General features: G+C 39.4%; 1 protein-coding gene across 1 annotated transcript in view; it reads left to right on the top strand.

Moving 5' to 3' along the window:
- Positions 1 to 9,114, top strand: part of LOC126481399 (facilitated trehalose transporter Tret1-like) — a 96,064-nt gene extending 86,950 nt beyond the window's left edge. Inside the window, exon 5 of the mRNA XM_050105129.1 lies at positions 7,318 to 9,114. Coding sequence (XP_049961086.1) covers positions 7,318 to 7,665 — 348 coding nt within the window. The 3' untranslated portion in view covers positions 7,666 to 9,114. The remainder of the gene's footprint in view (positions 1 to 7,317) is intronic.
- Positions 9,115 to 15,038: the final 5,924 nt, after the last annotated feature.

Below are 15,038 nucleotides of genomic sequence, written 5' to 3'. Positions count from 1 at the left end.
ATGCCCACAGGGCAGTAGCTACGCACGTTACGAATTCCATTAACAGTAATGATACATCTCTTATTTTCGACTAATTTTGAAGCACAGGCATAAACAAATATCTTTAGACAACTTTCTTCTAAAATAACATGTAGTGCGCTATAAATAAAAGATGACAATATTGTATCATAAATCTGTTTGAGTACCTATTTTATCGGAATGAAGCGCATTTACCCATTCTACATGGATTCCTACCGAAAAAAGTGTTTCACTTAACGAGTGTCAATTACGAGTAAGATTCAGGAACAAATTACGATCATCAAACAAACGTAAAACAATCATTTCTCTTTATTTTATGACCAATTAAGGTACACATTAACTAGCGTATACGATGCAACTGAACATTTTAACCACAATTAATTATATGAAATTTCCTGAAAATTTACCTTACATGACATACATAGGCAATTCACATAATGAAATCAGGCACTGTAATTGTAATTAATTAGATTTATGTAATTGTAACTTCTCACATACAATTGTTTAGAGTTGTTGATCAAGTTTACTAGTGGAAATTATCAGCAGTGACCTCAAATGCTCATTAATTAGTTTAGATCTGCAAAAACTTTTGTATATTCCATTTTGGGGAACGTTTTCTCACAGAGATACGCAGTGCCAAAAGTGAAAAAAGCTAAGAGCAAAATTATGAACCTCAAACGGTGTCAGTGAAAGACTCTTACAAAATTTCGGCAATGAGAAATATTAATATTTATCTTTATAAACATCGCTACCTTGTAAATCTGCCATTTCTAAGAAATTCTGGGGCAATAGTTTCTGTATCGGCTATATAAGGATTTTGCAAAATGTCGATACCGTTTGCAATTACATCAAAATCTGTGAAAAGAGACTGGGAATTTATTTTTGAAGTACTCAAACCTTCAGCTGCGAAATATAAAGGAAATGGAGTCTCTGGTTGCTGACTAAAAGTTTGGCGTGTATTGAAATGCATAAAATATTTTTTGTTTTGTTAAGACTCAAACAAAATAATGTTTTGAAGAAAGTATTTAGTATGAGTGCACAAATCATGCAGTAGCTGGTTCTTTCCTTGTAATTTTAAGTTAAGGTCATGGGCATTTTCAGTTAAATCTGAATGAAATGACCTCAATAAGAACTCATTCTTTTGTCTCAGCCAGAGAACGATTCCTTTCATGCAAGAAAATTTCGATTAGTGTTTGGAGCTGAAAGTGAAACCTCCCCTTAGAAAAATTAATGAATTACTGTGCTGATAAACCTATTACAATATTTGATTTTCAAACAGCTGAGCAGAACTGAACGTACTCAGACATTTTGCTCTTTACCTATTCTGATCAACACTTAACTGACACACAATATTTTTAGCGTAACGCAATCTGACTTTCAATAATCCCTGTAAAAGAATGGCCCTGACTAACATTAACCTATACCTTTCACAGATCACTTACCTCACAAAAATCTTCGTTACTCAAGCTACTGCAATACAGCGAGCGCCACTACTGCCAGCTAAATAAAAGATTCAAACTACTGAAGGCACTAACTACTGATAGGCATAGTTAGTAAATGAAAGATTTTGATTGAGAACAATGTATTTACCTTAATAATGGTCAAAAGTCATAATATATATAGCAGTTCATGACATCCAGTCTTACAAATTTACTGTCTTTGATGGACACACGTCCAGATCATCCGCTCTCAAAACTCCGCCATCTCTCTCCCCACATCCACCACTGCTGGCGGCTCACCTCCAACTGCGCAAAAGCTACGCGCTGTTAATAGCCAACTGCCCAACACTACAATAGAGACTATTTCAACAATGCCCACCAGCCACAGACTGCACACAGCGCAGCCAGTGATTTTCATACAGAGCACTAGGTGACGTTACCAACATAAAAACCTAAACTGTCTACTTACAAAAGCATCGCATCAGAGCTTTTCCACAGCTACGCCATTGTCTTCAGTCTCTTCAATACAAGCGCGGGATTGGTGAGGTTGGAATATTGTGGTTTTGAATAATTAACAGCTGACATGAGTTAGCTTTCAAACTTCTGACATATCCAAGAAGTTTCTGCAAAAAGACTGTTGATGAATGATGCAATGTACAATTCATGGCTTTGATCCACTGTCGCTTTCTGTTTCTTTATTTCTACCACACTTGTTTTTTACTACCATCAGTTGTGATGCACATTAAATTTTTCCACTGAAATTTGTCCTTCTGAATAGCATTTTCCATTCCTTTAAAAATTTCTTCTCCACGAATGCTACGAACTTCAAGAAGATCTTCATACACTTCATATTTTTTGTTTATCCCTCGAATAAAAATTAACGCCTGCGCAGTGTCTGAAACATCTGTTGACTCATACAGAGCTAAATAGAGCCACTCTTAAATATTAAATTTTCTGAGACAGTTGAGTCAATATATTTTCAGCAATAACATTTTCTCTTCAAGCAACCATGTTTGCTGTATTTGCTGACAAACTGATATTTTTAAATAAATTAGTTCTTTGCGGGCACTGCTTCAACTGGTGCAGTCATACAGTCCTGTATTAATTTGGCGTCAGTAAATGATTATCAATGTTTTGCTATTAAGTGAGCCACGTGAAAGTTAGCGCGAGTTGCTACTTTTGGTTTAACATTTACTTTCTTAACCAACATTTGCTGAGTTTTTAAACTTCATTTCAAAGGTGTATATGTATCTAACCCTTGGCTTCCGGTAAATTTGGAATAACTCTGAGAATGTTTAGTCCTATAATGATGTTTTATATTGTACCTGTTCTCTGATTACTGATATTCTTTCAATACAAGTTATACACCTTTCTACTCACTCAGCCGCGGAACAGTGATGTCCCCATTGCTCTTTAAAATTTATGCACTCACTATCTTCCGTTTCTTTTCCATATTTACACAAATCCACACAAAAGGGATGTAGCAATTAATAGTATTAAACGCAAGGGTCCTGGGTAAAGAATTGCGTTGGATTTATCTTTAAGGCAATTTTAATTAATTTAAATACTGTTTCTTCACCAAGAAACTGTAGTCACAAAGCAGGCTAGTCCCAACATATTTTGCTTTTCAGATGCCGCCAACCACAAGTTGGTGCTGTATTACTGCAATTGATTTCTCTAACCTCCGAAAGGTCTCACTGCTATACATTTAGCATTGCCAGAAGTAGTCGCAACAATACGTAAAGTCCAGTACACGCATCGGCTATCACCGTAGCAATGAAATTACCTGGACGCTTTCCCGTAATTACCAACAGAAATCGCGAAGTGAAATCCACCCCCGCTCCCTGAGCCGTAGATACGATGGTTACCAAAAAAAATCGGAATAACATTGCCGTTGGCGGAGCTTGTGTAGTGCGCATTTCTGCCGCTACGCGTGTATAGTGCAACTCATTGTCAGTTCAGTGCCGCCTGTGTTGTCCAACTGTGTTGTTCTGTTCATATGGTGTGATTGTTTTTGCTAGAACTGTTTTGTTCTTGTTCCATTTTTTTATGATGGAAATTTTAGGTGAACAACGTGCAGCTGTGAAATTTTGTTTTCTACTCCTTCAAAATGATGCTGAAACCGTGTCAGTGTTGGAAACAGCTTACCAAGATGACTGTATGGGAAAAAGTCAAGTGTACGAGTGGTCTGCTCGATTTGAAACAGGCGCCATGTTGATTGACGACAAACCTCGTTCTGGACGTCCATCAACTGCCCGAATGGCCGAAAATATTGAAAAAATTCGAGAGATTATGCTCACAGACAGTCGACAGTCAATTGATCAACTGTCAGAGATTAGCGTGTTATCTTGGAGATCGATTCAGCGAATTTTAACGGAAGATTTGGGAATGAAAAGGGTTGCTGCCAAGTTTGTTCCTCGGATTCTGATTGACAGTCAAAAGGACCGTCGAGATGAAACATGTCATGTTTTGAAACAACAGCTTGAAACTGATCCACAATTTCTGGTGAAGCAACAGTCAAAGCCAAAAAAAATATGGTTCAAATGGCTCTAACCACTATGGGACTTAACATATGAGGTCATCAGTCCCCTAGACTTAGAACTACTTAAACCTAACTAACCTATGGACATCACACACATCCATGCCTGAGGCAGGATTCGAACCTGCGACCGTAGCAGCAGTGCGAGTCCGGACTGAAGCGGCTAAAACCGCTCGGCGACAGCGGCCGGTAGTCAAAGCCAATGGAAGACGTCATCGTCACCCCGTCCAAAGAAATGTCGACAAACCAAACATGAAAACAATTCTGATTTGCTTTTTTGATGCCAAGGGCGTAGTTCATTCAAAGTTTGTTCCTCCAGGTTAGACCTTCAATCAAACCCTTTATTTTGAAGTTTTAAAAAGATTGTGCAACAGTGTTCATCAAAAAAGACCAGATTTGTGGCAGACAGGTGACTGGCTCCTCCACCATGACAACGCACCTGCACACACAACCATCTCTGTTAACACTTTTTGGCTAAAAATGCCATGGTTCCGCTGCTCCACGCACTTTACTCTCCTGACCTAGCTCTGTGCGACTTTATCTTAATTCCACGCATAAAAACTGGCCTAAAAGGACACCGATTTGACAACATTGAAGAAGTCGAGAAAAAAATGTTTCGAACAGTGGAAGCACCAGTGGGACAAATGTATTAGCATTTTTTTTAATTTTATTATATTATTATTATTATCATTATTTTGTACCCACTCACCTCACCCCAATCACGGTGTTGTCCTCAAACGAAAATTTGCGCGTAATTCAACACTACAGTATGTTGGTACAATGAAGTATAGTCTGTCTAACTTTTCCTGAGCCATACCAACGGTGATCGCAGGGAATGAAAGAGTAACCGCTATTGCCGCCTCGTGGCGAGGAATGTTGCGGTGGGAAAGCATCCCGCAGTGCTGACACCATATGCAGCTCGCGCTAAGTTCTGAACACTTGCTGTGATGAAACTTCCTGGCAGATTAAAACTGTGTGCCCGACCGAGACTCGAACTCGGGATCTTTGCCTTCGCGGGCAAGGGCTCTACCAACTGAGCTACCGAAGCACGACTCATGGCCGGTTCTCACAGCTTTACTTCTGCCAGTACCTCGTCTCCTACCTTCCAAGAGAGCTTCTGTAAAGTTTGGAAGGTAGGAGACAAGGTACTGGCAGAAGTAAAGCTGTGAGAACCGGCCGTGAGTCGTGCTTCGGTAGCTCAGTTGGTAGAGCACTTGCCTGCGAAAGGCAAAGGTCCCGAGTTCGAGTCTCGGTCGGGCACACAGTTTTAATCTGCCAGGAAGTTTCATATCAGCGCACACTCCGCTGCAGAGTGAAAATCTCATTCTGGAGACTTGCTGTGATGTTAATGAAGCGCGGAAGTAACAAGGTTCGTGAATGCACTTTACAACTACCTTCACGAGTGGCATTTAATTATAGCAATGTATATAAAATGAACTTAAGGCCACAGCTCAAGGTCAAACAATAACCAGTTCACTGGGTAATGTATACTGTGGTGTCATTCAGTGTCAGTTCATAACGACAGGCAGTAGTGGTAAGGGTCACAAAAAATTCTGAGCTCTACAGACGAGTTCTGAGCCGTGCCAGGGTATCAGGCCACAAGAAAACTTGGACCCACTGTAGTTAGGTCTTGACCTTGGCCACGCGGAGTGGCCGCGCGGTTTGAAGCGCTATGTTACGGGTTGCGCGGCCCCTCCCACCGGATGTTCGATTCCTCCCTCGGGCATGAATGTGTGTGTTGTTCTTAGCATAAGTTAGTTTAAGTAGTATGTATGTCTTACCGATGACCTCAGCAGTTTCACACACATTTGAACATTTCTTGGCCTTGGGACTTAACGGAAGAGCAAGTGTGGCCGTTAAGCGAAAATGTTTGGAGAGACCCCTGATCTGTGAGATTGGGTCCCCAACGCATTTATTTTCGGTGAAGTCCATACCCCGAGATGTAGCCTCCATCATAAGTGTGAAAAGTGATGCTACACAAAATTCCAAGCTTATGTAATAGCCTAAGTCTATGACGCTGAAATTATTTTTCCAAAACTGTAAGAACTGAGGATGTCTCACTGTTTTATTTGATCTGTCTATGTCTCTCTCACCGTTTCTGTAATTTCTTTCATAGAAAGTTTGATCTGAAGCTACAGAAGGAAATTTAAATCCTCCAGTGTTAACTAAGCCATTGAAGCTCTACAAATGCAAAAACCTACTGTCTGATATTTTTTCTGAAACAGCTCATAAGTTACTATGGTTCAGAACTTTTCAACTTTCTGTAAACAAAACGTATCTGAAGTATCCTGTTTAGTAGCTGCACCATACAGAGAAAGGAAAAATAAACAGATAACCTTATCCCTTACGAATGTTTTACGACCTGTGTCTATGAATTCAATGTATATACATAAAACTGCAAGCAATCACTTTTTGAGATATTCATTTACTCTATTAACTAGTTTCCTTACCTTTCCAGTCTCCTCTTTATATGCTGCACATGGAAGTTTCATGTTTATTACCTTAGCGTGATGTTGAGTACTGGCTCTTAGACAAGAAGGTAGATAAAATGATTGTAATCTATCGCCATGAGTAATGTTTATACGGCGAGCTCTATTGAAAAATGAACTGCATGATTTATTGCGACAATATGGGCGGCTTTGTAATTAGTATCCCTCTGGCAACCTTCATAGAGATTGCCAATTGGCCACAGTTTGACAAGCTTTGTTTGTCACCATCTCTAACCAGAACAAACAGCTTTTATGCTGAAGTGATGGTTGGATCCGGCACAGAGAGAGAGAGAATGTGCCGAATTATTGTTTTGAATTTAAACGCGAACAAAAATTTTTGAATATGAATAAAATGGTCCAGGTGTCGCCTAAACTGGCTTGCATAATTCATATTTGCCAATAAGTTATTTTATAATGTAAGAAACTAGTCCTACGCTGCCAATTCATTTCTGTACTCCAGACGCAGTACACCCTGCATGTCTCTATACACACTATTTCATAACGTAAAGTGTAGCACTCTTAAAGGAGATAATACACATCTATACACACAGTATTAGCTAAAACCTGTCTTCATCCCCCCATAAAGATTGAGATATTGACCGTCGGAAACAGGATAAAACGTTATTATTATCGATGGCAAAAGTTAGGTTTAAAGTTTCCCAGAACAAAAACAGTATAGGTTGAAAGTTCGTAGTGAAGAAGCAGTGATGTTTTGCTATTACTTACGAGTACTATAACAATATCAAATTTCAAATGCAATGAAATATTGTGTTATTCGGCATATCGAGAACGATAAATGTTGTACTTATAATGCCATATCGTATGCCCACAGATCTTCAACACATTGGGCCCAGGAGCCCTCATATGGACTGTGTGCGGCGAGGTGTTCAGGCCGCGTGTCAAGGGCGTCGCCATGTCGGTGTTGTCCATCGTCAACTGCGGATCGGCGTTCGCCACACTAAAAACCTACCACCTCATGTACACCTATTTTGACCTGTACTACTCCTTCTGGATGTTCGCCACCATCTGCTTGGGGGGAATGGTGTTCGTGTGGCAGCTTGTTCCCGAGACCAAGGGCAGGCACCCAGAGGAGGTGGCACTCGAGATAGCGGGGCTCAAACCCGGCCGCACTGCCGACGTGCCCGCCACGGCAGAGGAGATGCAGAAGATAAAGGTGTAGTCCACACACGGAGACGCAGAGGATGGACGCTGCTAGCCCATACACGGTTATGGTGCACCATGCGACACCCTCGGTGTTGTGTATTGTGCTGATCGCTCTTGGATGAGCTCGAGATTTCAAGTGTATCCATGTTGACTGAACGACTATGGCCATCTCTTCGACCCACTGCATTCAACATTACGCTTCCCAAGGTGCTACTACGTCAGTTGCCTGACTAAAAACAAAGAATTTTTGCAACTTCCTCGGCTGATATCTTCCTCGTCACCAGGAAGGAAAGCCTGCAGGCCTGTGGCATCATTTCGATTAATCCAGCCAACTGCGAACTGGACAACATGTGTACTTCGTTATACACAAAGCTGGGCTCCGTATAATGGATGGGAACCTCATTTACAATGCATTGTATGTGGACATACCTCGTAGGATTCAGTTGCGACGTGTCTACCACATTTACTCAGACATAAATAGAGGACGTGCGTTCGGTTCGTTGTATGAGCGGAACAAATTAAATTACCCGTTCTTTTCTTCTGTTGTGCTTAAATGTGAACTGATTCCTTAGAAATTTTCTCTCTTCCAAGACCTTGATAACAAATAAAGATAACAAATACAGCCTCTACTAGCTCCAATTGTTTCTGGCGTCCTGATGATTCGAATAAGCCATGACGCCGAGAAAACCTTGTAAATGTAGTAGTTTCTAGTCATGTAGTTTATGAAAGAAAAAAAAAAACAGAGCGTCGGCGTATCTTATAAATTACCACTGGGTGGGCTTTTGGGATCCACATCTCACGTGCAACTTGTTTAATCCTGATTCTCCACCTTGACTTCTGTGAGCCGAATTTTGTTGAGTATTTAGCCATTTCTACAGAAATTAAATATGAACTAGAAGTTGAAAACACTGGACAGAAATGGAACTAAAATTTGGTATTTCAATTAAAATCTGAAAATCGAACTGAACACTTCTCCTACCAATGTTGCAGATTTCTTACTGTTTTCCACTACACGCTTCTTATTAGAGAGATCGGCTTTAATAATTTTTAAGTTTTTATTGCATAACGGCTGATAGAAACTAAAAATCATGAGTGTTCAACAAAACTAAGAGTCGTGTTATGAATCTTATAAGTGAGTCGAGGAATACAGCGCACTCACTGCATATCCTGATTACTTCACGCTGATTTCAATAAAGGGATTCCTGCAGGACTGTTTTATAAGCAGTTCTCTTAAGTACAACAGTGATACCGCCCTGTGTTACATTGACGGAAAATCCAGCACAGCGACCATAGTACAACACTAGCCACGAGTCTCCAAGTCAACAATACGTCTCGCCACAGGCCTGAAGATTTCGTTAGAAACGCAAGACTTCGATTCATTGTGAAAGTTCCTTAAAACTGTTACCAATGTGATAGTATTTAATTGTGTTAAATTATTAAATTAAAAGAGACTTCCGCATTATTATTCAGTGTTGTACTTCAGTTTTTCATTTACCTCAACCAGCATCCCAAAATTTACGTTGTCCGTCCAAAAAGTTACGAGACTGGTTTTATTTCTGGTGTATAAGCGACGTCAGTGCAGTAACTACGTTGGCACCTTAAACCAGCAACTGTGAGCAACAGACGCGTATTCGACCAGACAATTGCGAGCAGGCAGTGTTAAACAGTGCAAGTGTGGCGGCACTGTGTGACAAATCGCAATGTAGCAAATTCTCTAAATCGAGTGAACAAAACATTCTCCAGAAGAAAAGAAAATTGTGTACAAAGTTTGTCGTGCACTCCTTGACTACTGAACAAAAACGACGCACGGATGCTTTCTGCGTCCTGATTGAAATGCGAAACGCTGAAAATTCTCCCCTGGAAAAAAACACAGGTGAGTGCCTAGAGTTAGTGTTATCAACATGAACCTACCACAAAACGAAAAGTGCAGAAATTCACATGAAGGGTCAACGCTTTGCCGACATAACCGACATTCAGGCCAATCTGACTCTCGAGTTGAACAACATTCCAAAGAAATATTTTTCTGACATTGTCACACGGTTGTATGAACGTTATGTGCATTCTAATCGGGAGGGGGGAGGGGATGGGAGCTATGTAGATATCTGAAGCATTAAAACCTGAATCTAGAAATTTTTCTCTCTGACGAGGTATAATAACGACTATAAAACTGGTAAGTGCTGAAACCTTACCTGAGTCACGCCATGGTCGCTGTCGATTACAGTACAACTAGGGCACAGGCTGCCTTCAAGCACTGCAAACTGCAAATGTTCCTTAATAAGTACCACAAATCAGTATGTGACATGAGAAAAAGAGCTATTTTTTTCTAGACTAGGAACATTTTAACGACTCTTTAATTGATGTACATGGCATACAAATATAATGAAAAATACATATTTTGTGAATGAAACTCCGTCCATTGTCTGTATCTCGATTTTTTAGGTTTTCATTTCCGATCCTAATTTTGGAGTGAAAGCTCCTTTAGCAGAGTTTCCAACCCTCACTTGGGGCTTTTCTTCGTGATATAGTGAAGCAGTACATACGAGCGGTGTCATATTGTTATACAAACGAAAAAACGTGAGCATTAGTTAAAAATCAAGAGCTTTATGAAATACCTGCACATTGCCGGAATCTTCTTCACTGGGTGGTCCCTGATGAAATTCTTCAACTTGGAAAAATAACGTCCATCCCTCAAGTTCGACTACTTCAGCAGATCTTGGTGAGACCCAGGTGATGGAGATTTCGTTCTGAAACACGTACCGGGTATAAAAACCTGAAAAAATCAGCATACGAACAGTCGACGGACTTTTTTTCATAAAACTTTTACCCTCAGTACTGATTCAGAAGAGAGCATCGTCGTTATTTTTCAATAGATATTTAACTGTATCATATCTACGCAGCCAGTTTGACTGCCACCCATTATTACAAAGTAAAGTATTCAGTGACAACGAAGTAGTGATTCCATTGTTCAGAGAGGATTTTTTAGAAATGGATAACCCATTTCAGATAGACAGTTCCAAATGGTTCCTTTATGCAGTAAGTATGGACGCCCCGCAAAATTAGTTAAATGAAAAGAGATAGTTAGAATGGGAAGAAAAGTAAATGTAAAACAATTCTGACGTAAATACATGTGCTCTGTATCTCTTAACTGCTGGCTATCGTTCACCCAGAAACGAACTCTGTGTTTGAGCTGTTCCTATATCAAACTACTGTAGCACTGTCTTTGCTGTAAACTGTGATTTGACTGTTTACCTGTGGAGATACTATTTTAATGATAATTGTATACTACTACCGTCAACAAAAATCGTTATTACTCTGCGCTCGCAAAAGCAATCTACACACAATAGAAACTGATAAGCAGCCTTCCTTGAAACTGCACTGCATCGGAGTCGAAAACACACACACACACACACACACACACACACACACACACACACACACACAGTCTCATACATACCAACGAGACAAACAGAACATAAAATAAACAGCAATGAACTACGATGATGATTGACTATTTCATACATTTAACAAGTTAGTGTCCACATCTACTGTGATATGCCGAATAATGTTAATGTTGCACTGTCTTTGATTATTGTAATGTATTTGCACAGAATATGTAGTCCTGTGGATAAGTCTTACACTGCTTACTGAATTTAATGTACTTTTTTGAAACTCATCGCAAAGTGATAATCCCACAGATTTAAGTTTCACTCGAGCAACCATACTTTATCTAGCTGCAACCAAGAGTTTGGTTTTTACTGTAACACACGAATATTTCTGTTGTTGATAAATTGCTCACTATATTTAAAATTTTGCCCTTCAGAATGTTTTTATCAACCGAGCTGAAAGCTTCTTTGCAGTTCTATAGCGTTCGTATAGCTGTGTAAGTGATCTCTATACTATGTGGATGTAGATCTTAGATCTCAGTGCATGAAACACTCTACAATCTAGTCGTCTGAATGTGCCGCAGATTCTTGTCATCTGCATTATCCGCCATGTTATAGTTAAGCTTAAACGTTTTCATCGGTCTTTACATGATAAACAACTCTTTACTTCTTTCTGTATTTGAACATTATATCAATATGCGATGTAATAGACTGATGTGAAAACAGAACCGAAAAGTATTTTCATTTTATGTTCTCATGAAATTTCGTGGTAACCATATTGTAATTAGGCAAGAAACGAAATACGAGCTTCTTTGGCCGGCACATTCAGACAGCTAGAGTTCGACATCCCTATCGTAGAAAGACCACTGGCTGTGTACAGGCAGTCTGTTTATTTTGATTCGAGGACAAAAGTATTAAATCAGAAAGTTCTGTATCTTGCGCTGTCGAGCTTCCATTGTCTTCAGCTGCTGGCGAGAGGATCTCTGGACCAATACTCCGCTCTAACAATTAATATGGCGACGTCCCGTCTCGAGAAATTAAATAAGTTAATCGAAAATTTCTTCAAATCAAGAATATAACTTTGGAACACTGGTCGGCGGCAAGAAATACTTTAAATCACTTCAGGCGATGTATCTGGACGGGATGTAGTGAGTTATTTCGTAGAACACACACACAACTATTACAGGTGGCAACTGACAACAATGCGATTATATATTCCAAGTGGCGTGGCGTCAATTAATTCAAAGTTTCCATTCTCGAGTACATGCGATGCTCTTACAAACATAATATAGCTCAATGTGCTATGCAGATAACAAGTTTTACAAATTCGCTCACTGCTAAATCACAGTCCAGGCACTTAACAAATGTTAATATGCACGTCTTCATTTAGGCCCACAAATAAGAGTTCGCACCCAGTCTTCACTCCCTCCATCCACACATTACCAAAAGGGTCTGGGTAGTTAACTTCTTCAGGATAACGTAATATCTGACTACCAAGTCCACGTATTATCGATGAAAGTCTGAGAAGTTATTAATTGTCTGCAAGATAACGCAAATGCCGTCTTTCTTGCGATGTCTCCTTTTCTTCTATTGTGTTCTATGTTCCTTCTGCGGCGACTTCAGTTTATTGTTTTTCTTCTTTCTCGTAATACACCTTCCTCCGTCCAATACTTTAGAAACCTAATGTTCTGTCGAGAAGTTAATTGAGTCATTATAACGTGAAGCCATTATATCATCTCCGACAACTTCTTCGTAACGTTCATTTCTAATCCTCCAAAATGCTTCAATTTAACCACGTCTCGTAATCGTTCCTTTTTCTGCTTCATACAGGTCACAGTACGAAATTAACTCGAAAAAAATTTCTTCCCACACCAATCGGGATCGTCCTTTCGCTAACGCTCTCCATTAAAACTCCCTTTACGCCACTCTTCAACTGTCTCCTTACCCATTACAAAGACATTAATACTGGGTATTTAGCCTACTGACACAGAACTTGTTTCACATCCGGCACAATGTTTTCATTGACGTTACATAAAATAAACCACTAAACATACATTTACAGACGTGGTTACATACTGAAACACAGCATTCAAATTTCTTCACTGGAATTTAGGAGTTCTCTCGCATGCGGTGAGGTTGGAACTTCAGACTTCATTACTGCAAGATAGATGAATGGAGCCAGATCGAAATATTAGTACTTATCTTTCTTTGCGTTGGTTTCTTCTAAATGGAAACTTTGCCTAGTGTGTTCCCCGGTCCTGGAATTCGTGTAGCAAGGTTTGATGTTCTCCGCTGCTTGTCAACGAAAACCACAGAAAGTGTAAACTGCTATGCGCGTATCTCCATTAATTCACTGGTAGGCAAATCTCTACTCGGCATAATTCATTGCACAATCCTCGACACCGTTGCGCAGTAAGTACAATTACAGAGCGTTTGAAATTTATATCCTTATCAGGACATTCACATCACAAGTAAGTTTCGCATCAGAAATAACTAAAGTCTTTGGCAAACGTCCTGCACCAAAGCATCAACTATAACGTAATTTCGTCACACCATGTTTATTAGGAAAAAATACTAGTGTTAAAATAGGTCAGATATTGATGTTTTATTTAATAAAAAAGTAGTGTTGTATCGATGATTAATAACGAAAACATACTTTTACAATTTCGGCAATTAATAGTACAACTAATTTGACGAGAAAGTGAATCTGGCGTCTTATCGTCAAAAATGTATTTCGATAATGATTTTCATTAAGATGTTACTTTTTCTTTGTTGTTCAATTCATTTAGTAGTGCAAAAATAGGATATAAATTCTTGTAAAGGTAATCACGAAATTTAATAAATTATGCACTTCATGAATTTCTGTGTTTCTTCCATTATGTGGCAGTTACCAATGTTATTTACTAACTGGCTACATTGAGAAACTTCGTGTTTTAACTGCTTCGCTATTCATTAGTATTGATTTATTGTGTCTTTTCAACTGTGCTAGTAATTTTGATATGTAATAAAATATTGTTAATTTGAAGAAAGTAATTCGACTGATTTTCTGTAAAGTACATGTCAGTATCAAGGTTGGCGTATAGAAGGTTGTCATTCCACCTGGAAGTGTTACTCGTTAAACTATAGCGTAAAAATATCAACTGAACCGTTCTATGTCAAGCATCTTGAATTGGTGCTCGACAGAAGATCATTTTTACAAAATGAATTTACCGATCTTTTCTTTAAAGTGTTACAATACATTTAATATAAATTTCATTTGAACTTTAGTAAAAAGAAATCAATAAAACATGTATATCACCTCCATAAACAAAAACTGAGAAGATTTTACTGGAATGGATTTTACGGAGTACAAAAATCTCAGTCGCAACTGCACTCATACGCTGTCGAGATATTAACGCGTGTTGTTCTTCTGTATCATAGCCAAGTCGAAATGTTGCAGTAATGCGGAAATAGCACATTCAGGGCGGCGTAAGAATTTGGCGAACAACGGAAGAAGGCGCAACAGCATAATCTCAAAACAGTATTGAAATATCCTGGTCTGAATCCTAACTTTGTCCTCAGTGTCTCACGGAGCGATGACGTGCATCAGTGTTGTGGTAATCCATCTCTCCCATAGGACTGCTAGATCCTGAGATCTGCTCAGTGCGTTTTAAGGAAAGTGGACTAAACGGTAGCACCGATTTTCAGTCCCCGTTTTCGCCACATTCCGCACTCATCCACAACACATCATATCATTTCACAAGAAGTCATTCCAGCCATCATAATGAAGCTATCAGACCATCTCATTGTGGTCACAGATACAGTTCCTTCTAGGGAGTAACTTTTTGAACGCCGTTTAGCGATATGCCCATACTCCGAGACATATGACGCGCCCTCATCCGTATCCCACCGTATTCCTTGTACTGAGCAATAGAAAATCTGGAATCTGGAATATTTCTTCCCAGACGAGAAACACAACTTTAATATTCCTTCCCATATCAGTAAGCCATAAAGTCGAACATCAGTC

Source organism: Schistocerca serialis, chromosome 5, assembly GCF_023864345.2.
Source record: "Schistocerca serialis cubense isolate TAMUIC-IGC-003099 chromosome 5, iqSchSeri2.2, whole genome shotgun sequence".
Lineage (NCBI taxonomy): Eukaryota > Metazoa > Arthropoda > Insecta > Orthoptera > Acrididae > Schistocerca > Schistocerca serialis.
The sequence above is the reverse complement of the archived record's forward strand: the minus strand, read 5'-3'. Positions and strand labels throughout refer to the sequence as shown.